This window comes from Coptis chinensis, chromosome 7 (assembly GCF_015680905.1).
Source record: "Coptis chinensis isolate HL-2020 chromosome 7, ASM1568090v1, whole genome shotgun sequence".
NCBI lineage: Eukaryota > Viridiplantae > Streptophyta > Magnoliopsida > Ranunculales > Ranunculaceae > Coptis > Coptis chinensis.
The window spans coordinates 1699305-1721891 of NC_141462.1; the positions used below are offsets into that span (position 1 = coordinate 1699305).

Sequence of the window (22587 nt, forward strand, 5' to 3'; positions counted from 1 at the left end):
GTCTTTTCTCCTTCGATTCGACCATCAATTTTTTTCACTTCATTCAGGGGAAAGTGTTTGGAAGGCCAAGAAAATCTAAACGTTGCAGCCTACTTGTGATATTCATTTTTTTCCTTGCTTGCCTTGTGCTGAAAGAGGAAGTGACTGAGACTTCTTCCAAACAGGAATTAGCAAAGGTGTGTCTCCAATATCACTTCAAGGAGATTTGAAATATAAAGCTAAACATTTAGTTGAGTTTTGAGGCTTGTGAGCTATGCATGCTAAAATTACCAAGTGTCTAGGAGGAAATACTTGGAAAATTACGTAACAAGCTTGAATGACAAATTAGTTGTTCTCACAAGTCATGAAGTCAAAGAAGGAAAGAACCTCAAGCCTCCTAAATACGTAGATAATTCGTCCATCCAAAACCAACTTTTCATCCAAAATATCAACCATGATTTTACAGAAGAGCGAGTGCAGTACTTAAAAATCAAGAACTAATAAACAACATGAATGTATATTTGGACAGAGGGTAGTAAAAAGCAACAAAATGCAAACTGAAATTACATTAAGCCGAAAAAACAGTGTCAGCTTGAAACTTGGCTGGGGAGACTGCCACCTAATGTCATACATTTTTGTTCTTCTTTATCTTAGGATGTGACCATCTTCCAATCTTCCTCAACTTCCGCTTACGAACAAGCCGTTTCCTTCTTAACCTTATCTTCTTTGCCAATTTCATCCGTAGCTTTGCCTCAAGCAACAACTGTTTCTTAGATTCCAAAGGAAGTTTCTCAACCGCACAACCTCTTCTTTTCCTTCTGGTGGCGGGTCAGTACCACCTGCATCAGCTCCATCTATGTCTGAAGACGCCCGAACAACCAAAGCCCCTCGTTCCAAATTACCGTAAGGCGTACAAACTCTGAGCGCATTGTATGACTTTGTTTGCAAATAAATGGATTTCCTTTGCAACATAGGCACTGGAAGCCATAAAAAGTGTTATTTAGAGAATAAAATTAGCATTTAGAGACATTTCTTGATGGTTGTGAATTATTGTGAAGTTGAGATATCATATGAGCTGGACAAAAATGCAATTTGAAGCAATTCCATAAAATACTTTGATGATTGTAAGGTAATAAACATATTAAAGGGGAGAGAGTGCTTACTTGGAGCGTAGCCCAGTGATGCAATTTGACTTCCTCATCCCATCTTGTTGAAGCTCAAATTTACAGATCTCCATTCTGCTCTCCCTTGTGGATAAGACGGTCATTTACTGTAGCCGGGGAATTGCCTACCACTTATCTTGGGGAACAAGAAGAAAACAGCTGCTGGGAATTTGGCCAACCATTGGCACTGCATATTGCATATTGAAACTGTAGTTTGTTCTGACACTTGCTTGTCACATTTTTAAAGATTTTTCAAATTTGTAGACAAGAGCATGTGCCACTCTTCAATTGTGTTGCATGCTGCATGGGTGATGCTTGAAGAAATTGGGAGCTTGCCTCGATTGCTCAAAAAAAAAATGAAAAAAAAAAATAAAGCTGTAGGAACCTTGCCTGAGAGTACCATCTGTTCTCACAAACGCATCGTTGAACAGCTTGGAAAACAAAACAAAGAAATCTGAAGAGCCCAAAATCAGAATATAAGATATCCACAAAGAAGGTACCAGGAAAATGCATATGCGAAGTATCTACCTGGTTGCTGGCTCTGGCAACTTTTCTGATAGTCACTGAAGACGATAAGTCACTGCACTCATCATTCACACTTCTTAGACATCATTAACAGTTCAGGCAGCTGTTACACCGTTACTGATCGATCATGTCTTTTAACAAGTAAGTATCTCGAAAAGCACCGAGCACCTGACAATACCTCCAAAGAGCACCACATTTTCCATGTAAATGACAATGTATTACGATGTGATCCACAGACTCACTGCCACACATGCAAAAAAGAAAAAAAAAACTTATGAGGAACGAAATATATATTGCCTGCACTTAACAAATAAGTAAAACTTATTTGTTAAGTGCAGGCAATAAATTGTTTATTACTTCGTTTTTTGATATCTTAGATTTATCAATTAAACTATTCATTTGTAATTAGTAGCAGGAATCAAAGGCATGATTCAAATAGTTCAATCAATGGCAAGCATATATATTTAAATTTCCTATGAATGTCAAATGGTATATATATTCTCGTTTGTGGTAGAAATTGGTGAAACCAAACTGGGGAGTAAGAAAAAGAGTTTTTTCTATGGTCGGAGAAATTGAAGATACATAAGTACCAAAACTACTGAAGAACGTGGGGATAGATCTCTATATATAGAGACTTCCTCCATAACTTTATAAATTGCTAAGCCTGTTATAATGCAGATAATACTAAGGAAAAATGGAGACATAACAACTACTGAATCTGAATCTCAAATAACAGTACAGGATATGATCTTAGAAACCTTAGCATCTTAAAGCTAGATTTATCATTGTACCTGGAATCCAGACAAGGTCTTGCACTGCATTCCAGAAGCAAGAAGAGCCATGCGACTCTCATGTGTGTAAACATACCAGCTCACATTCAATTTCTTAGTCTCCACAAATCGAAGTGCTTTCAACTCGGATTCATAAGTAAACAAGTCCAATCCACTGCAAATCAGCTTAAGTTAGTATCAATGGCGTATATCCCTTTTCAAATTAACATGCGTATAATATGTTCAAAAAGTTTGCTCCAAAAATTTGAGCCCTGTTTCACAAAATGCTATACAACCAGCAACTCCACACACTAATCCTGAGCCTGACTTTGTGGCACATACCTAGTCTTAACAAATATAACATCACAGGTCGCGCAATCCGTCCAAAAAAACCCAAGTATGCTCTCCGAATCTGACCTACACCTTTGAGTAAAATCCTGTCCAGTTTCTCTATTCCAGAATTGAATTTCCTGATTTGATCTCTGGATCCCAATAACCTTTCCATCTAAAGAATATCTTATAGATAGGACTGTTCCTTCATCTATCAAATCAACATTAGGAGCATCCTGTAGAGATATTGGAGCCGTTTTCCATACAAAAACCTGCAAAGCCATGCAGCGGAAACTGAATATTAGTAAGTTTATGCATTATATAAGCACTAAATAATTCACAAATCCATATCTAGTAGTACCACATTACCCGATCAGATGCAGGGGAGAGCAAAAGCTAATTCCCATCGTCATAAAATAAACCTCTAGATCCAGGAATGCTGCATCTTAGGGCGGATGTTGGATATAAACATGTGAGAGAGAAGCAGACTCACTTAAGCCTCCACTAGATTGAGTGGTCAATGCTGCTCCCAACATGTTATTCTCCTCTCGCACTACTATTCTAACAAAAGGACTAGAAACAGAACTTCTTCTACTGCTTATAAACCTGTAGTGCATAACAGAAATAAAAGTTTGGTGAGAAGTATGTTTCCAAGAAACAGTCTATAACATATAATGTACCAAATACCTTATTCCACAGGATTGTAATTCCTAGCAGATTAAAGAAAATGACCCTAAGCCTTGCCTCTAAGCTACAAAAGAAGACAGAACATCATTACCCTTAGTTTTCTGGCGAATCTCTATAATAAGAAAAAAGAAATAGTACCACGTTTTGCATGCATGATTTGAGTGCAAGAAACTTTTTTAAACACATGTCACGGTCAACCTCTGGAACTTTTGCTGCCACACAAGTTCCATCTGAAGAGCACAAAATCAGCATATAAGATATCCACAAAGAAGGTACCAGGAAAATGCATATGCAAAGTATCTACCTGGCTGCTGGCTCTGGCAACTTTTCTGATAGTCACTGAAGACGATAAGTCACTGCACTCATCATTCACACTTCTTAGACATCATTAACAGTTCAGGCAGCTGTTACACCGTTACTGATCAATCATGTCTTTTAACAAGTAGGTATCTCGAAAAGCACCGAGCACCTGACAATACCTCAAAGAATTTACAACTAAGCTACGGAAAATAAATCAGAAAACAGGTAAGCCTTATTTAACAAGGAAGATTACCTAACTTCGTAATTAAGATCCATAGATCTTTGGACTTGGTATGGCTTTTGGTAACAGAAGGGATGAAGGGGAAACCTCCACGGGGTGAGAGAAGATATCAAAGTGATCTCACAGCTCAAAGAGTCTAAGATTGTGAGGGGATGTTTGGAAGCCATGAAGAAGACTAGTCCATTGAAGACGTTAATTGAGACACATCTATGGCAATCTCGTTTCTAAGCAGTATTTGCTGCAGCTTAATAGCTGCATTTTCTCTGGATGTGCAAACCACTTTTTCTCAAATCCACGAACGAGTGCTTTATAAGTAACATTGTTTGGAATGATACCACGTTCAGCCATCATATTTACCAAGTGGCAAGCACACTGTAAGTTACCTTGATTGCAAAATCCATTTACAAGAGTGTTGTACAATACCAAGTCAGGTTCCAATCCAGCATCCAGCATCTTGCAAAATAAGGCATTGGCTTCGTCCATACGGTGTGACAGACAGTATCCATGGAGAAGGGCACTGCATGTCACCACATCAGGTCTCATACCATGTTCACTCATGTGGGACCACACAAGAAATGCTTCTTCAAATCTCCTCGCCTTCGACAACCCATCTATAATACTGGTAAATGTTAATACATCAGGCGAAAATCCACGTCTAACGAGCTCATCTAAGATTGCTCGTGCTTCCATTTCAAAACCTCTCTTAACAAGGCCATGGACAATAATATTATAGCTTGCAACATTTGGTGAAACATCAGCAAGTCTCATCGTGTCTACCAACTCAAAAGCCTTGTGCAAATAACCTTTTTTACTGTATCCATCCATTAAACTGTTGTATGTAACAACATCAGGTCTCAGTCCCTCTCTTTCAATCATTCTAAACAGATAGTCTGCCGATTTCAAGTCCCCAGTCTTGCAATAGCTATCAATCAGTACAGTATATGTTACAACAGCCAGTTTAAACCCATTCTTCAACATTTGACCTACCAACATGAGAGCTTTGTTCAGATTACCAACTCCACAGTATCCTTTAATAATAGTAGTGTAACTACAAGAATCAGGATGTATGCCCAACTCAGACATCTCATGGAAAAGCTCGTGTGCTTGTACCATGTCACCATCCCAACATAACTTTGAGATAAAACTATTGTACACAAAAACATTGGCAGCAAAACCAAAAACCTTCAAAACAGTCACTGCCTCGTTTAACCTTCTTCTTACACAGTAACCATTCACAACTGAAGCGACTGTAACTGAATCAGGTAAGAAACCCGTCCGAGTCATTTTGAATAACATGGAAGTGGCCTCTTTCAGAAGACCCATTTTGCAAATTGCATGAATGACAATTGTGTATGCAACAACATCAGGTTTAATTCCATAGTTCTGCATTTCCACAAGCAACTTACATGCACTTGCAAGTCTACCTTCGGCACATAACTCGTGGATAAATAAGCTAATAATAGAAGTATTGACCATCCCACGTATATGCATTTCGTCCAAAATACCCCAAGCTACTTCCATCTCCTTTGACTCTAATAGTTTCCTGATAAGAGAATTACAGACACCACTTGCAGGAAAGATGTTGAGCATCATCATTCGACAGACCAGGTCAAGAGCCATGCTTAACAAGTTTTGGCCAACATATTTGCTAACCAACATACTATATACAGTTTCTAAACCCCTTATGTCCTTATGGGTTTCCTCAAGGACATTAAATATTAAATGATCAAACTCTTCAGTTCCATCTTTCTTTGCAACAAGATCATTGACAAGTCTCATGACTTTGTGATTCATGTTTCCAGATACCAGAAAAATATGTATCATTGTACATACAGATCGAATCCCATTCTTGGAACCATTGCATTGTTCACACCATGTGAAGAAGCGAAAAGCAAGTGCAGCATTTGAAGTCTCGTAAAATATATCATTCAAAATCTGGTTCACATTCATATCCTCAAGTTCAATCATCTGTCCTTTTGGAAGATCTAAATTCCACCCCCGCTTCACAAGAATCGATTTTACCCGTTTTAAACTTTGTTTCTGTATTCTGGAATTTACAAACCTCTTCTGTTCAAAAAAGCCTCGTTCTTTATTCCCACTAACATCACATTCCACAGACTTAGTAGTCAATACGAAGTCATGCTTCTCAGGGAAAAATGTCTCAGACTCGTTGGGTATAATAAACAAGTCGTTATCAGAATAAGAATAACAAGGCAACACAAAATTTCTACAAGAAAGATGTTGGAGAGTGGCACTGTTTTGAAGAACAAGTTTCAGTCTTTTAACATAGCCATTGATGATTGAAATATAAGAAGCCCTCATGTAACATCTACAACTCACAAACTAGTAGACAGCCAATACTATATATATATATATATATAAGCATATGAAGAGTGTGTGAGAGTAAAAGAAACCTGAGATAGAAAACTAAGAAAAGCAGCCCCAGAAGCCTTCTTCAAGGTTTGAATTTGAGGAGACAGACACAAGTTTGGCTGCAATCGATATTTTATGATATTATAGTCGTTGAAAGATTCAATATTTCACTACTAAAACATGAGAAACGAGGAGGACCAAAACTAAACTGCGTCTGTAAAACTGTAAAAAAGTGTACTTTTCAAATTCTAGCTACCTCCTCAGTTTTTGTAGCTTGTTCATCACAATATACAAATAATGTGACTTGGTCTGCTGACACATTTTAGTCAACTAGCATTTTTTTTTTCTTCTCTAGCAATGGCTACTGCCCAATTTCTGTGCAACTCTTCTCTTCATTCTTCCTTTAATGGAACAAGACAGAGTAAGACTAGTTTTTATGCTTGCAATTCTAATAGGAATATTCGATTTAGTACAGCCCCTTTTGTTAGAGCAATGGCTTCTGAGTCCAAACTTGGGAAAAAACAAGTAGAGGTGTGTGTGTATGTTTTTTTGTTATTTTAGTTTCTTTTAGCTATTTGTTATAGTTTGTAAAAGTTTCAAATCATTTTGTTTGGTTATTATAGGTAGTTTATGATCCAGATGAAAGGATAAATAAGTTTGCTGATCAAGTGGATAAGAACAGTGGGCTCTCAAGGCTCACTCTATTCTCACCTTGCAAGGTAACTATCAATTTTTTTTTTTTTTTTCTTCTAAATATTTAAGTTATAATTGGTATCCCTTGGAATGCAGATTAATGTTTTCTTGAGAATAACCAACAAGAGGGAAGATGGTTTTCATGATTTAGCTTCACTTTTTCATGTAAGTCAAAGTTTTGCTTTGTCATCCAAATTCACTCATTTCTTGTTTGTGATTCATTTCCTATCATCACAACACTGAGGAAATTTACAACTATTGTATTGCATATAAGCATCTTGTTATCCACAAGGAGAGAGTCGAGCTTTGAGGATTGCTATGCGTGACTTGCTATTGTTTTGTTATAACTCTAGAATATCAGGAATTGCTTATCAATGTAATAGATAATGCCATTACAATCAATATAGCATTTTGTCTGTTACTCCTGTAGGTAATCAGCCTTGGTGATAAGATTAAGTTTTCATTATCACCATCAAAGGAAAAAGATCGGCTATCAACCAATGTGCCAGGAGTCCCACTTGATGAGAAAAATTTGGTAATTTCCAGTCTTGTGTATTTATACTGAGTTCTGTTGCTCTTATTCTTGAAATCTTATTTTTTTTTTTTTTTTTTAATTTTCTCTATCTGCAGATTATCAAAGCACTTAACCTTTACAGGAAAAGGACTGGCAGTGACAACTACTTCTGGGTAAATGAAGTTGATAATTATTTCCTTCCACCAGCCTGTAGAAATTTCTAATTCTATTCTAGAGTGGCTTTGTTACTTGATACAGTTCGAATTATTCTCCCTGTGCTGATGTGGGCAGATTCATCTTGACAAAAAAGTTCCTACTGGGGCTGGCCTTGGTGGTGGAAGTAGTAATGCTGCAACTGCTCTATGGGCAGCTAATCAGTTTACTGGTGGTCTTGCCTCTGAAAAGGAACTTCAGGAATGGTCGGGTGAGATTGGTTCAGATTGTCCTTTCTTTTTCTCACATGGAGCAGCTTATTGCACTGGTAGAGGGGAGGTATGGTTATGGCTTATATAGTTTACGTCAACTTATGTTACTTATATATGTATACCTTGTTGCGTCTTTACCTTGTGCTCAAGGTCACCTTTTGCCTTGAAAAAAAAACAAAGTCAGCTATTACCAAATCTCAATTTCCTCTTGCGCAAAAATAGCGACGCCATTACAGATCTTCCAAACAAACCTGGGAATCTTGGATGGAAATATTTCCTGAGCATGCTCCTGTGCTTACAAACCTACAGCCCCTGATCGAGCTCTCTATTTTTATTTTTGTTTTGATTGGCAAGCCTGTTTTAAATGAAATCAGTAACTCTTTGATGCTGGCGGGGTTCGAGCCCCAGACCTCTGGTATCATCACCCAAAGGTTTTACCGACTTTGCTAGATCAAGCTCTCTATACCTGGAGCGTTAGGTTACACAGATCCAAATTCTTCTGTCTACAATTTCGGATTTACTGTCTAGGACAACGCCCAGCCAGATTCACGATTATGGCGATCCAAGATCCCCTTCCAATACAGGCTTCACACCTTTTACCATTCTCTATAACCATCTTTATGTAATTAGCTTTGCTTGGCAAAGACGTTTATGGTTATCGTCTCAAACTCCTTGACGATATTATTTGGTCCCATGTAAGTTCCCTTTGTATATTATAATCCGTTTGAGGGTAGATTTGGCTATGATCATTCTTCTTCCAAGTTCCCAATCCACCAATTGTTTTCTTCCTACATCATCCACCAATACCCTTGAGCGAAGAGCATACCAAGGCCATCTCAAGTAAAAGAAATAGTTCATTTAAATCAATTAACTTTGACTTTTAAGCTAGACACAGGAATTCAGAGCTGCCCATGAGCATGATTCGTATTTTCTGGATTATGTTGAATTTGAGATAGCAGACCTCTAGATTGTTTGCTATTGCATGTCCAGGTTGTTGAAGACGTTCCTCCAATACCTACAGACGTGCCAATGGTTCTTATAAAGCCACAAGAGGCATGCCCAACCGGAGAAGTTTACAAGGCACTGCAAGCTAAACTCAATGATTCCAGTATTATTTCCACCAATTAATTTTCTTATTTAGACAATTCTTCACTCGTGCAGCACCTCCGCATGGATCAAACAAGCAAGGTTGAGCCTCTAGCTTTGTTAGATAAGATCTCAGTAAATGGCATATCTCAAGATGTTTGCATCAATGATTTGGGTATGAATGACTTGTGAACATATATATGCTCGATCTGCTCTTCTTTTCTCCGATAGTTCATGCAACTACTCACAGAGTTCATATCAATAATTTATTTGCAGAGCCTCCTGCATTTGAAGTCCTCCCATCCCTGAAAAAGTTGAAGCAACGTATTCTTGCAGCTGGTCGTGGACAGTATGATGCTGTTTTCATGTCAGGAAGGTAAATTGAACGTCAAGCTCGTTCTACCTAAAATAGTAGCTTAACTTATAAGATATGGGTATGGATGACATAGTTCAGTGTATGATGTATCTCCTATAATACCTCATGCAGTGGAAGCACCATTGTTGGAATTGGTTCTCCAGATCCCCCGCAGTTTGTTTATGATGACGAAGATTACCAGAATGTCTTTTGGTCAGGTAAACCTCAACATATCGAACAATTCTCTTCTTGAGGATAACTCTGGGACTACTCTAATATTATTTTAAGAAATATCCGTAGAACTGTAATAGTAACTAAATCACTTCAATCTTGAAAAAAACTGCTGGTTCTTTCTAAATGGCACCATCATAGGATGGTATGTAACTATGATTTCAAGGAGCTGAAGTTGCCAAAGTGTGAAATAATTAGTTCTTGTTCATAAGCTACAGTATTATTGTTTGACGAAACATCAAAACAGTGCCACTAACATCACCCTTCATACATTTAAAACTCATCCATGATGCAGACTGTTTGAACAATGCCAGCATAAAACCCATATTGAGTTGCAAAACAATTGAGTCGGTTTTGCGCCCTTCCATATCAGCTAGTAGACATGTTGGAACAATTTTTCTAACACTAACAACTGATTAACCTTAATATATTATTTGACATTTCACATTTGCGCTTCTGCAGAAGCATCCTTTCTCACACGTGGAGAGAACGAGTGGTATTCAGAGCCTTCTTCGACGCTTCCAACAGAAACCGATTGATTTAGAATTTTTCAAGAGCAAGGCTGGAAATATGTATTTGTGATTCATTTATATTTCATTGGCTTGTTTTGGTTGATGAATCCCATATTAACTGCAACAAAGGGCAGTCAGACTTCACTAGATTTATCACTCGCAATAATTATTGAAGGAACTTTGAAACGTGACTTGCAAGAGAATTAGTACACGTTCAATGGGGATAGCCAAAATGCATTTCAGTGTTTTTTCTTAATCAGACTGTTGCAGAGAACTACCTCGAATAGGGTTAGACTTTAACTTTCCTTTTCAGCAGAGTACCAAACAATGGTAGCTAGTAGTTCCATTGACAGTAGACACAGCACACGTTCCTTTTGGAATAGAAAGGTTGGACAGGTAGAACATTTTGTGCTAAACAATTCCATTTGATCAAAATGACAAGCATTTTTCATCAACTTACCTGAGCGCAGTTTCATGGTGCAAGACCATGCTACATTTCCTCGGTTGCATCCTTGCGTAAAAGTTTAACTGCAGATGTGTTCTGACTAATTTTGCTGGAATATCAATCATGAATCCTGCCAATTCTAGATTCATTGTTTCTAATTTTTGGGCCGTGTGTGCAAAGGTGTGCAGCTTGTACTTCAAGCAAAGTTTCATGGTGAAAATTAAAATTTTCTTTGATGATGGAAATTTGCCCTTTTTGCCGCACTGCTGCTAATAATCGCCCCTATTATGAGATTTCTTAAATCCAAAACAAATTATACCCTACCCTCTTTTCTTTCACTGAAATTTCTTTGAAAGCAAAGTCAGGCACAGTCCGAGATCGATTTTTTTTTTGACAAGTAAATCGGGGATCAATCGACAGATGCAAATATAAGAAATGCAACTATCAGCCATGAACTCTCAGATTCTTTTTCATTTTGGATAAAAGCAGCAACAACCATCAAGAAGTCATTCATAACCAAAGCAACAAATCCAACCACTTTCATGTCCAGACACTTTTTTATATCAATCAAAGTCTCCCTCCTACAGAGAGGGAGACGTAACAAACTGCCTGGGTACACTAAATAGATCTTTCCCAGCAAAAGGAGATGTCCACTCGCTCTGCCCTTCAGAAGTCGATGCAGACGATGTCTCTGCAGCTACTCCCTCCTGCCGGCCAGGAATTGGGATACCATTTGAACTTGCTGGTCTCATTGTAGGTTTTGAATCTGCTGAAGTTGATGGTGACCATGAATCATACATCCGGCTGTTTTTTACAAAAGACGCGAGCCCCAACCACAACCCATTTGACCTCGAAGGTAAAGTAGAATCCAAGGTCCAGTCTATGCTGGCATAATCACATTGTGGCATTGAGCCACCAGTGTTCCAGTCCACCGGCGATGACGAACCAGATGCTCCTGCAGAACCCCAACCTGAAAACAGACCCAGAGAAGCTGGGACAGTAAGTGACGACGTTGATGACGATGATGATCCCGTAGTGCCATGTGAGTTTCCCCAGCCAGATGCAGGAGTATCCAGAGGGCTTGACACATATGGTTGATGATTAGATGGGAGATAGAACTGTTGCGCACTCAAACTGTTTGGTGTAAAGTTTGTTGTTTTGGAACATGCGGATGGAGCCCATTTGATTTCAGAATTTCAACTCCACCAGCACTGTTCGGATACCATCCAGCTGTCACAGCGGGGGTGGCATTCATGCTTGTAACTGGGTGATTCTGCTTTGTGTTGATAGATTGTGGACGTTGCATCATGATCACTGGCTCCCTGACGGACCCTGTTGGAAGGTTCTTAGCTTCACTACCAACAACGACATACCGAGCCTCTGGTTTTGCCGCTGGAGGTGCAGCCTGTAAAGGCGATGCTAAAGAATATGAAACCGAAGCACTAGATCCCCCATTGGGCCACCTCTTCTCTACAGGTGCAGCCACTTGTGGCCTTATCCACTCAGCCTTGGGCTGTATCCTCCTCAAAGGTTGGAAGTTTCTGTTTGCTGACTCTGGAGGCGCGCTCACTGGAGGTGCGGCCTTCGTGTAGTTAAAGTCTCGATCATCCCTTCTCTGTTGTAACAAAATTGGCGGATTGGTCTTATACTGGGGTCTCTGTAGGGTTTGAATACTAGAGACTACTAGCTTACCACCATTTACAATGGAAGGATCCCCAATATCCTCTGGCTTGGGTGGAGAACTAGGTAATTCCTGCTTCTGTGTCCTTAACGTTTCATCTGCCTTCTCCAAATCACCTTCACAAGTTACTATTGCTCTTTCCACCTCCTGTTTTGAGCACTTATACTTGGTCTCCATCACTGTGATCTGGCTAAGTTCTTCAGTTATATCAATTTTCAAATTACTGCCACAGTCAAGATTAGAATCCTTATGCTGAGCTGTGTCTTCACTACCCTCCAAAAGCCAAGCTACTGATTCCTCTATCCTACCTTCATTCAGTATAAGCGACATTGTTGCTCGTTCTGAAGAGAAACCCATTGCCACGAGCTGCTGAGCAAGAGCTTCAAGTTTTCTTGACATAAGGTAACCACTGCATCGTTCATGCAACTCCTGTGCGCGCCTCTCCCTCTGGCGTTGGTGTTTCCTCTCGTTCTTCTGGCGGGTTTTCTCACGCTTGTCATTGTCAGAACCGGTATAGCCTCCTGCCTAGCTATGGCGGGAGCTGTCTTATCTTTCGGATCTTCTGACTCTCCAGAACAACTACCATTGTTGGAGACAGAATCATACTCAGCCCCAGTGCCAAGTGAGCTACCTGAATGATCATCTGTCTCATCTATATTCCGGAATCGGCCATTGCTGTGGGGAGGTGGGGAAGATGCAGTAGGTGCTGTTTCAAGGGTATGAAATGTTCCTGAAAGTGGATTGTATGCACTTGCTGTTATGCCACTCCCTGTTGTTCCATTTGCAGAAGGCTTGGAAGAAGCCTTGGGCTGTTCCTTGTTTGTCTTTGCAGACGACTTGTCCTTGGCCTTAGATTTGGATGCTGGAGACATTGTCTTGACCTCAATAACTCTGCATAATTTATAAGTATTAAATGACTAAAATGTTGAACAGTACTGGGAAACATTTGAAACAAGTGACTTCCTCATGATCCAATTAAGAGCAATCAAAATTAAAAACAATATGTAGAATTAAGTCCTATAATATTTCATATGATAAATGAACGAATTTCGTTTAAGGCACAAACTAAACAGCCAATGACTGTGACTATTAGAACACCTAGGAACTCAAACCTAGCCCAGTATTGTCAAATGCCAAAAGATATATATACGAAAATAACAAACCATAAATCAAAATAAAAATGCAAGAAAAGTAAAATGAAACCTACTACATTAAGGCACAAACTAAATTCTATTAGAACACCTAGGAACTCAAACCACGAAACCTCAAAACTGAACTGAATTTTGTCTTTGCTTCTATCAACGTTGATCATAAAAATGCGAAACCTACTGAACTAGTGGACTATTCCAAAGGACGACAATCAACACATAACATGCAAATGTCATTTCTTCAACACATTGTTATAACCATAAATTAGACCAATCAATTATGCCCAAAAGTACCATAGAGGAAAAAAAAAAAAAAAAAAAATCTTTTCCTTCCAAATGATGCCGGAAAACTATATAATCCTCATTTGAACACTAATAACAAAAACTCTTGATCAGCAAATGCACAAAAATACAACAATCAAACAATCAGATCCGAATAATCAGTAAATCCGTAAAATTCTCAACCGAATCATAATTCCAAACCGATCTACACATAAAACACAACAAACCAAGAAAAAAACATCAAAATCTAACCATTTTTCAAAATCAAACCAGAAAACAAACCGTATAACTTTCAAAAATAAAAAAAATAAAAAAACAGGAAAGAATGAGATTGTAGTACAATAAAGAAACTTACCTGTTTAAAAAAAAAAGGAGGACAATTAGGGTTTGAAATCGAAGAGGAAATTTTTAGGGTTTTGGGTTCGACTTTTTTCGATCTGATTTTCTCTCTCCTCTTTTTTTGCTTTGTTTTGTTTTGTTTTTAATTTTTTTTTTAATATTTTTTTTTTCTTTGTTTTGTGATTTGTTTATGGAATGGAAAATTATAATTTTGGGTCCTCCGAATTAAATGGGGTTTTTAAAGTCCGTGGGGGGTACTTTTATAGTTCTATTTATAAACCCCCCATGAACCGCATCATTTTCCATAACTACTTTATTAACCCCACTGTAATTTCGCTGTTTTTAGATCCCACCATTCCTCATTTGACTCTGTAACGGCGTTTTCTTTATCACACTACACGTGTCTCTATGATCTCCAATATTATATTTTATTTTTTACAAAGAATACTTAGTTTCTCCTAAATTTTTTTTATTTTTTAGGTAAGTCTGTTTTAAATGAGATCTGTAATTTTTTGATACTAAGCGGATCACCGAAAGATTTGACCCTCGACTTTTATTATCATCACTAAAAAAAAAATTTTTATTTTTAAATAGATCAGTAACTTAATAGTGTATAGTGGGGTTCGAACCCAGACTTCTGGTATCATCACCCAAAAATTTCACTAACTAAAGTAGAAAACACTTATATCTTTAGCTGTAAATGGTTGAGCCATACTTCATTTATATAACACATCTCTATTTTAATCTTATTATTATGTCATTGTGTATTGGATATCAAACGAGAGGCAATTCGATTCAATTGTGTTTTCAGTTAGCTTTTGTTTTAAAGCTTAGAGCAATTTCAATGGGGTGACTATATGGGTTGTTAAAAGCAACTACGTGTGTTAAATTTTGAGGGACAAAAAAAAATTGTCGCTATCTGTCTATCCCATACATTTCCACGGGATTTGACCCTCAGGCCTTTAGTATCATCACCCAAAAGTTTTACCGATTTTGTTAGTCAATAGTGTATAGTGGGGTTCGAACCCAGACTTCTGGTATCATCACCCAAAGATTTTACTAACTAAAGTAGAAAACACTTATATCTTTAGCTGTAAATGGTTGAGCCATACTTCATTTATATAACACATCTCTATTTTAATCTTATTATTATGTCATTGTGTATTGGATATCAAGTGGGAGGAAATTCAATTCAATTGTGTTTTCAATTAGTTTTTGTTTTAAAGGTTAGAGCAACTCCAATGGGGTGGCTATATGGGTTGTTAAAAGCAACTATGTGTGTTAAATTTCGAGGGATAGTAAAAAAATTGTCGGTATCTGTCTATCCCATACATTTCCACTCGTGTTTACAACTAATGGACGGACGGCTATGGATTTAGCACCTAAAAGTGTATAACATACCCATTGAAAAGATTTTTTATGTTAGGAATGCCAAATTTGGCTTGGCAATGTAAAAAAGCTAAAAGAAAACCTATGTGGCAGCCTCTTTTTAGCATCTCCCGATTGGACTTCAAATTTTATCGTGTACATCGGTGATAGCACCTATATTTCCCTACTATATATAGATCAAAGTAAATCAAACTGGTATAGCATACACAGTCAGCTAATGGATCCCGAGGTTGGGCTAAACTAAAAATAAAATATGATGTTATGAACGACGAGAGAAATCGAATATATATCATTACTACATTAGCAGTTCACTGTACTTCTTAACCAAATGGCGACGTGTGCGGGGTTATTGCATGTTAGGATTGGTAGAGAGTTTCATGGACTTGCTGTGGTTATCGGCTTTGCTTTGGAATTTGGATTCATTTGTTCATCTTCTTTACGAGTGATGCGTCTAAATTATTTTATAGGATGTGTGATAATAAACTGATAATATGGCTGATGGCCCATGGTATGGCGCGAAAAGCTAGGGTGTGTTGGCATGATAAGGCGAAGGAGGGTGTCACTGGATATTTTCTACCACCTCACTGCACTAGTGAACTCTCATGAGTCACGACTAAAACCAAAATGTACGTGATATTTAAATCGTTTCTCTCTTTTCATGAGCGAGAGTGTGATCCTAGTTTCTCCACACGTCTCTGTTTCTTCTCCTTGTCAAACAAACCCGGGCCATTTTTTTTTATTCCTTTGTTTCTTTTATACTCTACTACCCAACGGATATATATAAAGACATGCACACGTACCATTTCACTGCTCTCCTCTTTTCAGGTGCATTTCTTTAACTTTCTTCCTCTTTTTCCATTTTTTTTTTGGCATTTAAACTTCAATAACTTATGATTATTTAGAATGAGATGAACCAGATAGATTCAATAACTTGTGCGATCTGAACCAGGTGCTTGTGTTTGGGGAGCTTTGCTCAGTTCCTGCAGGGTTCATGCATGGTAATGTGAGTCTCGGGGAAGTTGCTGCTAATCAAATCTTCGAGTTAGAGCCTAATAATGCTGGAAACTATGTTCTTCTTTCCAATATTTATGCTGCGAAGGGAATGTGGAAAGAAGTAAATAGAGTGAGGGTGTGAACCGTTTGAGGAAGAACCCTGGTTGCAGTTGGATTGAGGTGAAGAACAAGGTTCGCACACTTTTAGCAGGGGATATATAGATCACATCCAAATATGGCCCAAATAATCCAACACGGCGACAAAGGAAGTTAAAACAAAAGGAGAAGCTCCTCAGGTATAACATCAAAGACATTATTATAGCATAGTTGGGCAGTTGGCTATGGTGGGTGCAGATATTTACCATCCATCTTTTCAATCTGTAACAAGTTTTAGGGACCTCTTAGGCTGTAGAATTCTGTATGAGCGTGAAACTAGTTCTCTAGTCAGGACAAACCTCAATGTACCTTTTCATACCTTAAAAAGTACTGAAAGTAATATTTGAGTTATGTTATCATCGTTTATCACTGAAACAGCTCAACAAGCAAATTCACACACAATCATCGTGTAAATAGCGCCTACATTTTCCTACTATATAGTATATACCATCATCAAACTGGTATAGCATAAACGGTCACTTGATGGATCCCGCCTCCTCCAGGTTTTGATTTTGTTCCACATAGAGAAATGAATTATCCTCACTTTTTATAAGAAAGAAATAGTACAAATAGCAGTGCACCCTATTTTATTTTTGTAAGAAAGAAATAGTATCTCAAGTAATACAATCAATAAAAATTCTGTACCCTCTTCATTTGCATTATAGACTTCAGACATACATATTTGCCTCAAGGGAAAAAGAGGAATCCAAGGCACCAAGGAAGTCACTAAAACAAATTCCCGTACTCTAGCAGCTGATATAAATCCAGTCATCACTGTCCTTTCCTAACTTCACGTCGGGGACCATATCTGTTCTCACCCTTGTACAGAGGTGCTTGTCCTGCTTGATCCGGTGAGTCAGGTCGTTGATGTACTGTGTTTGTTGCACCTGGAACCCTGTTACTTTGGCGCATATGAACAGGAGATTCAGATGGGTTAGTATTGTAAGCTGTCTTAGCTGTTGAATTTATAGGCTGGACCCCATTCCTAACTTCACGTCGCGGAGCATATCTGTTCTCACCCACGAATGGAGGTGATTGTCTTCCTTGATACGGTGAGTCGGATCCGTGATGTCCTGTGTTTGTTGCACCTGGAACCCTGTTACTTTGGCTCATATGAACAGGAGATTCAGATGGTTTAGTATTATAAGCTGTCTTAGCTGTTGAATTTGTAGGCTGGACCCCGCTCCTAACTTCACGTCGGGGGGCATATCTGTTCTCACCCACGAACGGAGGTGATTGTCTTCCTTGATACGGTGAGTCTGATCCTTGATGTACTGTGTTTGTTGAACCTGAAGCCCTGTTAGTTTGGCTCAAATGAGCTGGTGAAAACTCAGACACTTTGGTATTGTAAGCTGTCTTTGCCGTTGAATTTGTAGGCTGGACCCCGCTCCTAACTTCACTTCGGCCACCGTATCTGTTCTCATTTCGGCCACTGTATCTGTTCTCACCTATGGAGGAAGGTGATTTTGGATGGGTAGATCTCAGTTCCGGTTTGGAGTGAGGTAAGCTTGCATTGGCAACATTCTCCGGAGGGAAAACACCATTTGTTTCAACACCCATATGTCTGGTAATAGAACTGGAAACAACGTCCTTGTTATCGCCAAGATCAAATACTTCTTCAAAATCTTCATTTGCATCGAAAGTTGACCAAGTTGTAATTTTTTCTCCAAGAACTTGCTTTTGGTCAGTATGAATATCATTTTCCGATTCTGAATTCGACTCCGCATCAATTGACTCTTCTTCCATCAGTAGAGGACCTTGCTCAGGCCCTGAATCAAGGGTAGCTTTTGGTGAAGATTTTTCCATGGAAAGTTTTTTCTTCGAGCCTTTCTTAGTTGGACCAAACTTCATATGTCTTACTATTACATATGCCTGCTTTTTCTCCACATTTGGGCCACTTTCAACAATGGCAACATCTTCTATCTGCAACAGTAAATGGATTTCAAATATTAGAAACACAAAAAAAGGAACTCAATGAGTCAGAAGTTGGTACAACTGGCTGGGATGATATGGAAATAAAATGAGCATACTAGTAAACAATTTGCCTTTCAGCTATAAGTAGAAATGAGAGGAGAAAAAACGAATGCAGCCGTACCAAAGATGATAGACGAGCTAACATTCCGCCCAAATCTTGATCTTCCTTACCCACAGCCATACACTGCTCCACATATGGAAACATTGTTATAGCTTACTAAGCATGTCAAGAAAAAAAAACAGCTTTAATCTTAGAGGAAAGGTGACTCAAAACTTTCATTATCATTCATGGATGATATCAAGCTAGAATCTATATCCTGCACAAGGATGGGATGCATTTTATAGCCAAAAAGACTGGTATAAAAAAAATTAGCATGAAGAGGACAAACAATAGACTATTAAAAAAACCCAACCATCACATTTCATATTCTGCAAAAGATGAGTACCTTGACCCGGTGTCCTTTCTCCATCATTTTCTTCACTGTATCAGCTTTTGTTTGAAGGTCCTTTTGTTCCTGCAAGTATAAGCAACCATATATAATATAATATTAGTTCTGCAACCACAGGCCAGATCTTGCAGCCATTAAACAGATAACGTTTGCCATAAAGTAAAGAGATTACTTAATTAAACACATATCTAAAATAGGTCATGGTGGTTTTAGTCTGTCCATCGGAAAATTGACATAAAGAAGTGTTTCTTGTTTGTTTGTTTGTTCGTTTGTTTGTAAATCACATCAAACTCAAAACTATGGATTAAATATTATATGTTAAAATGACCGAGGTTATGCATTAATGAAGATATTCAACCCTTATTCAGAGGGTGAAAAACAACAGGAAAATAACTTTGCTTTAAGTGGGTGATGGTTAAACTATGCAACAATCTCCAAAATGATGGTAATCAACATCAGAATACTAATGGATAGCTCTGGCCCAGGTCCAGCTCAGCTCAAACTATTTCAGGTCCACAACTAGTCAACCATGAAGAATTGTACATCATATGTACTCTCAACCACCAATAACGTCAAGTTATAAAAACTACCAACATCCAGATTCCATTCAGTAAGACTACTTACCAGACTCACCAGATTGCCTATTGGCCAAGACTTGGGGGGTTGGGCCAAAGGTCTTGGGTTCGAATCCCACCTTCATTGGGGGGAGAGGGAAATAAAGGGTTTAGGGGAATAAAAGTTCTAACTGTATATTCTAAAAAAAAAAGAGAGAAAGAGAAAGAGAGATTTTAACCAGATTACATCATTAGAATAATAATCGTAGTATTAAAGAAACAGGATAAAATAAAACCAAACTACATTCAACACAATTAGCTCTACTATTTCCATAAGATTATAGTCAAAACTATATACATATTGGTTTGTATCACTATGAACTTGAAAAATCAATATGAACCCGGGTAAGGAAATTTTCATTTTCTCTAAAAAGATTGTGTTGTTCTTGCCAAATAGACCTTTATAGTACCGAGGATACTTCACTTGTTGAAAAGAACTTACTGTTTTCTCCGTAAAGCGAATTTCTTTTGGAGATCCTTTACGTATAGTCCCCTCTGCCTGGTTTATAGAGAAAGGTTATTGGAATTAGGGAAAAAAATAAGGATGGATTCCTAAACAGCAATACAAAGTGTCTAACTGAAAGGAAAGGAACACTATATACAGTGTTTTTTGTGAGTACAGTAGACAAATGCATTAGTTTTCTACTTTTCTTATTGATGCAAAAGAAAAAAGACACCGCCCTTTTGACAGACAACTTGACATAAAGGAACTAATGAAGTCCTAAACAAGAAACAAGAAACGTGATCGAGTCTGAATCTGTTTATGATACAGATCACAATAACTTTACAAGATAGGCATTCCTATGGTTGGTCACAGTATTTTAACAATGAAGTTGCTGTCAGTCAGAGGATAACAAAAGTCTTGGAAAAAACAAAGAGAAGTACATGCCTTGGTCTTGGCTCGCTCTTTTTCCTTCACTTTCTTCTGGTATTTTTCTCTTTGGTAGTCCATGATTTTGCAAACAGGTGGTTTTGCAACTCGATCAACCCGCAAAACATAAAACCACAATTTCAGTACATCACAAATAGACACAGTTAATCAAGTGGTCAAGATTTTAATCATAAGACGTAATGTAGCCTTCTAGAAACACAAGGATCCATCTGACTCACCAAATTCAAACTTGTTGAAAAAGAATTACCTCAACTAAGTCCATCTTAAGCTTCTTTGCACGGTCTAGTGCCTCGCGCATTGAAACAACTACATGTCCTGTAAATATATAATAACATCATCAAGTAGTTTGTTAAATGCAATTACGATACAAAATTTAAAATCTCCATCATACCCTCGTCACTGACCAGCCTAATCCATTCTGCAGTAATTTGATCATTCAACCGAGTCCGTTTCTCAACTTTCGATTCTGCTTTTGGTTGATTAGCCTGAACATTTCAAGTTAAAAACATCAAAGTGAACCAATATGAAGAGAAAGAGAGTAAACATTATCCGTACCAGAATAGGTGCGGCGAAGAATCTAATGGGGCAGTAAAGCTGAGGTGGTCTATGTCGTTCAAAAATCCTAGCTTTCGTAATAGCTGGTGAATAACTAGTTATGTGAATCGATGAATGGTAGTAGTTTCTTTTGTTGCATTGATTTGTTAGGTTTTTTATTCTTGAACAACGAATTCGAGACCAGAGCACCATTTTCTAAAATGAAGAAAAAAAAATTGTGATTTCAGGAGAAGGAAACAGCTAGAAAACTGCAAATCAGTGGACAGGACGAAGAAGAAGAGCGTATCTATAAGTTTGCAGCTGGGAACATGGACGGGGTTGTGAACTTGTGATTAGAAAAGGGCTCGACTACCACAAGGGCCCTGTAGACTAAAACAAATAGCCCGAAGTCCAAATGCAAAGCCCAGCAGGTCAGTTTGTAAATCACCGATAAAACGTGTAAACTGTGATCTTTTTTTTTCATTATCAATTCTTAAACAAACTCAACCCAACAAAAACAAAAACAAAAACCAATTTGTAAAAAACAATTATCAATAAAAGGACTTGTGGAACAAAAACAAACAAACCAAGTTTTAATAATTATTTTCAAAATCTTTTATAGTTTTATCAACATAATATGATTATATAGACTTATAATATTATAGTAAATTAATAATTTGTTATATTTCTATTTCATTATGCTTACGATATTATGAGCATATCAGTTTTTTTTTTGACACCTTCTGTATTTTGGACAGATACAATGTACAATAACTATTATAGTGTGGTGGATTTCCGAGGGTGGAATTGCAATGGCGTGTGATTTGCAAACATCTCTAGTGAAAATGTCTCATAGACTTCTTTGTTTCCGCTCCCCAATTTCATCTATCTCAACTCTTTCATCTATCTCAACATCATTTCAATCTCCACTCTTTTTAACTCCATCTCAATCTCCAACCATTTTAACTCCCCATAAGATTTCATCTCAAATTCTTTATTCACCATGTCTTCAAGGGTTAGATCTAAACTCATTTGCAAAAAAATATGATTTAAAGTGTAAATTTTTCTATCAACGGTTTCTACAAATGTTTCACACCGACAAAAAATTACATGGGTTGTGCGGCTGTCATGTGCAGCGGTAATAAGTGAACTAATTGACACCTATTTGCCCCCCACCCTATTTTGAAATGACATTATTTTTACCAACTAGAGAAGAAACCAAAATTATAAGTCAATGAGTTTGTGAGATTATGTGCACACACACCCCCAAAAAAAATTTTGCAATTTTGTTTTTTTTATAAGGTCTAAAAATAAAGATAAAAAAAATTATCAATTTATTTCATTTCACAAAACTAAAGTGTGTTGACTATTAATAATTTAATATGAATAACAAAGTTAACTACTTAATCACTTAAGCCATTAATTTATATTATTGTGTCTATATATATTTACATAATTTAGTTCACAAGTTTACAACAATTCAACAAATTGTTAACTTCCTATAATG

The 22587-nt window shown here is 37.6% G+C and overlaps 4 protein-coding genes across 9 annotated transcripts; 1 reads left to right on the plus strand and 3 right to left on the minus strand.

Moving 5' to 3' along the window:
• Window positions 1-1148: 1148 nt before the first annotated feature.
• Window positions 1149-6496, minus strand: LOC147485104 (Pentatricopeptide repeat (PPR) superfamily protein). Of its 6 annotated transcripts, XM_086570364.1 has the most exons (10): window positions 4008-6496; window positions 3759-3923; window positions 3593-3684; window positions 3455-3518; window positions 3137-3373; window positions 2780-3039; window positions 2459-2612; window positions 1671-1908; window positions 1533-1596; window positions 1149-1442 (listed from the first exon to the last, which is right to left on the minus strand). In XM_086570364.1, exon 1 carries the CDS (start codon window positions 6315-6317, stop codon window positions 4203-4205), a length of 2115 nt encoding a protein of 704 aa, XP_086426490.1. In that variant the 5' UTR covers window positions 6318-6496; the 3' UTR covers window positions 1149-1442; window positions 1533-1596; window positions 1671-1908; window positions 2459-2612; window positions 2780-3039; window positions 3137-3373; window positions 3455-3518; window positions 3593-3684; window positions 3759-3923; window positions 4008-4202. The 6 variants fall into 6 exon arrangements, with proteins under 6 accessions (XP_086426490.1, XP_086426489.1, XP_086426491.1 ...); XM_086570363.1 differs by having other exon boundaries at window positions 1149-1596; XM_086570365.1 differs by lacking the exon at window positions 3455-3518 and having other exon boundaries at window positions 1149-1596.
• Window positions 6497-6564: 68 nt separating this feature from the next.
• CDPMEK (4-(cytidine 5'-phospho)-2-C-methyl-D-erithritol kinase) lies at window positions 6565-10375 on the plus strand. The gene is made up of 11 exons (XM_086570369.1): window positions 6565-6899; window positions 6992-7087; window positions 7158-7226; window positions 7492-7596; window positions 7692-7748; window positions 7867-8067; window positions 8991-9080; window positions 9162-9261; window positions 9363-9462; window positions 9574-9659; window positions 10135-10375. Exons 1-11 carry the CDS (start codon window positions 6726-6728, stop codon window positions 10209-10211), a joined length of 1155 nt encoding a protein of 384 aa, XP_086426495.1. The 5' UTR covers window positions 6565-6725; the 3' UTR covers window positions 10212-10375.
• Window positions 10376-11071: 696 nt separating this feature from the next.
• On the minus strand, window positions 11072-14235 carry LOC147485106 (Ubiquitin-associated/translation elongation factor EF1B protein). The gene is given in 4 exon segments (XM_086571638.1): window positions 11072-11776; window positions 11779-12819; window positions 12822-13201; window positions 14096-14235. Coding segments are annotated over 3 exon segments (1968 nt in total). The 5' UTR covers window positions 13183-13201; window positions 14096-14235; the 3' UTR covers window positions 11072-11210.
• A 2943-nt stretch (window positions 14236-17178) lies between these two features.
• On the minus strand, window positions 17179-20626 carry LOC147485107 (uncharacterized). The gene is made up of 5 exons (XM_086572527.1): window positions 20540-20626; window positions 20097-20149; window positions 19038-19106; window positions 18713-18775; window positions 17179-18540 (listed from the first exon to the last, which is right to left on the minus strand). Exons 3-5 carry the CDS (start codon window positions 19062-19064, stop codon window positions 17389-17391), a joined length of 1242 nt encoding a protein of 413 aa, XP_086428653.1. The 5' UTR covers window positions 19065-19106; window positions 20097-20149; window positions 20540-20626; the 3' UTR covers window positions 17179-17388.
• Between the last annotated feature and the right edge of the window lie 1961 nt (window positions 20627-22587).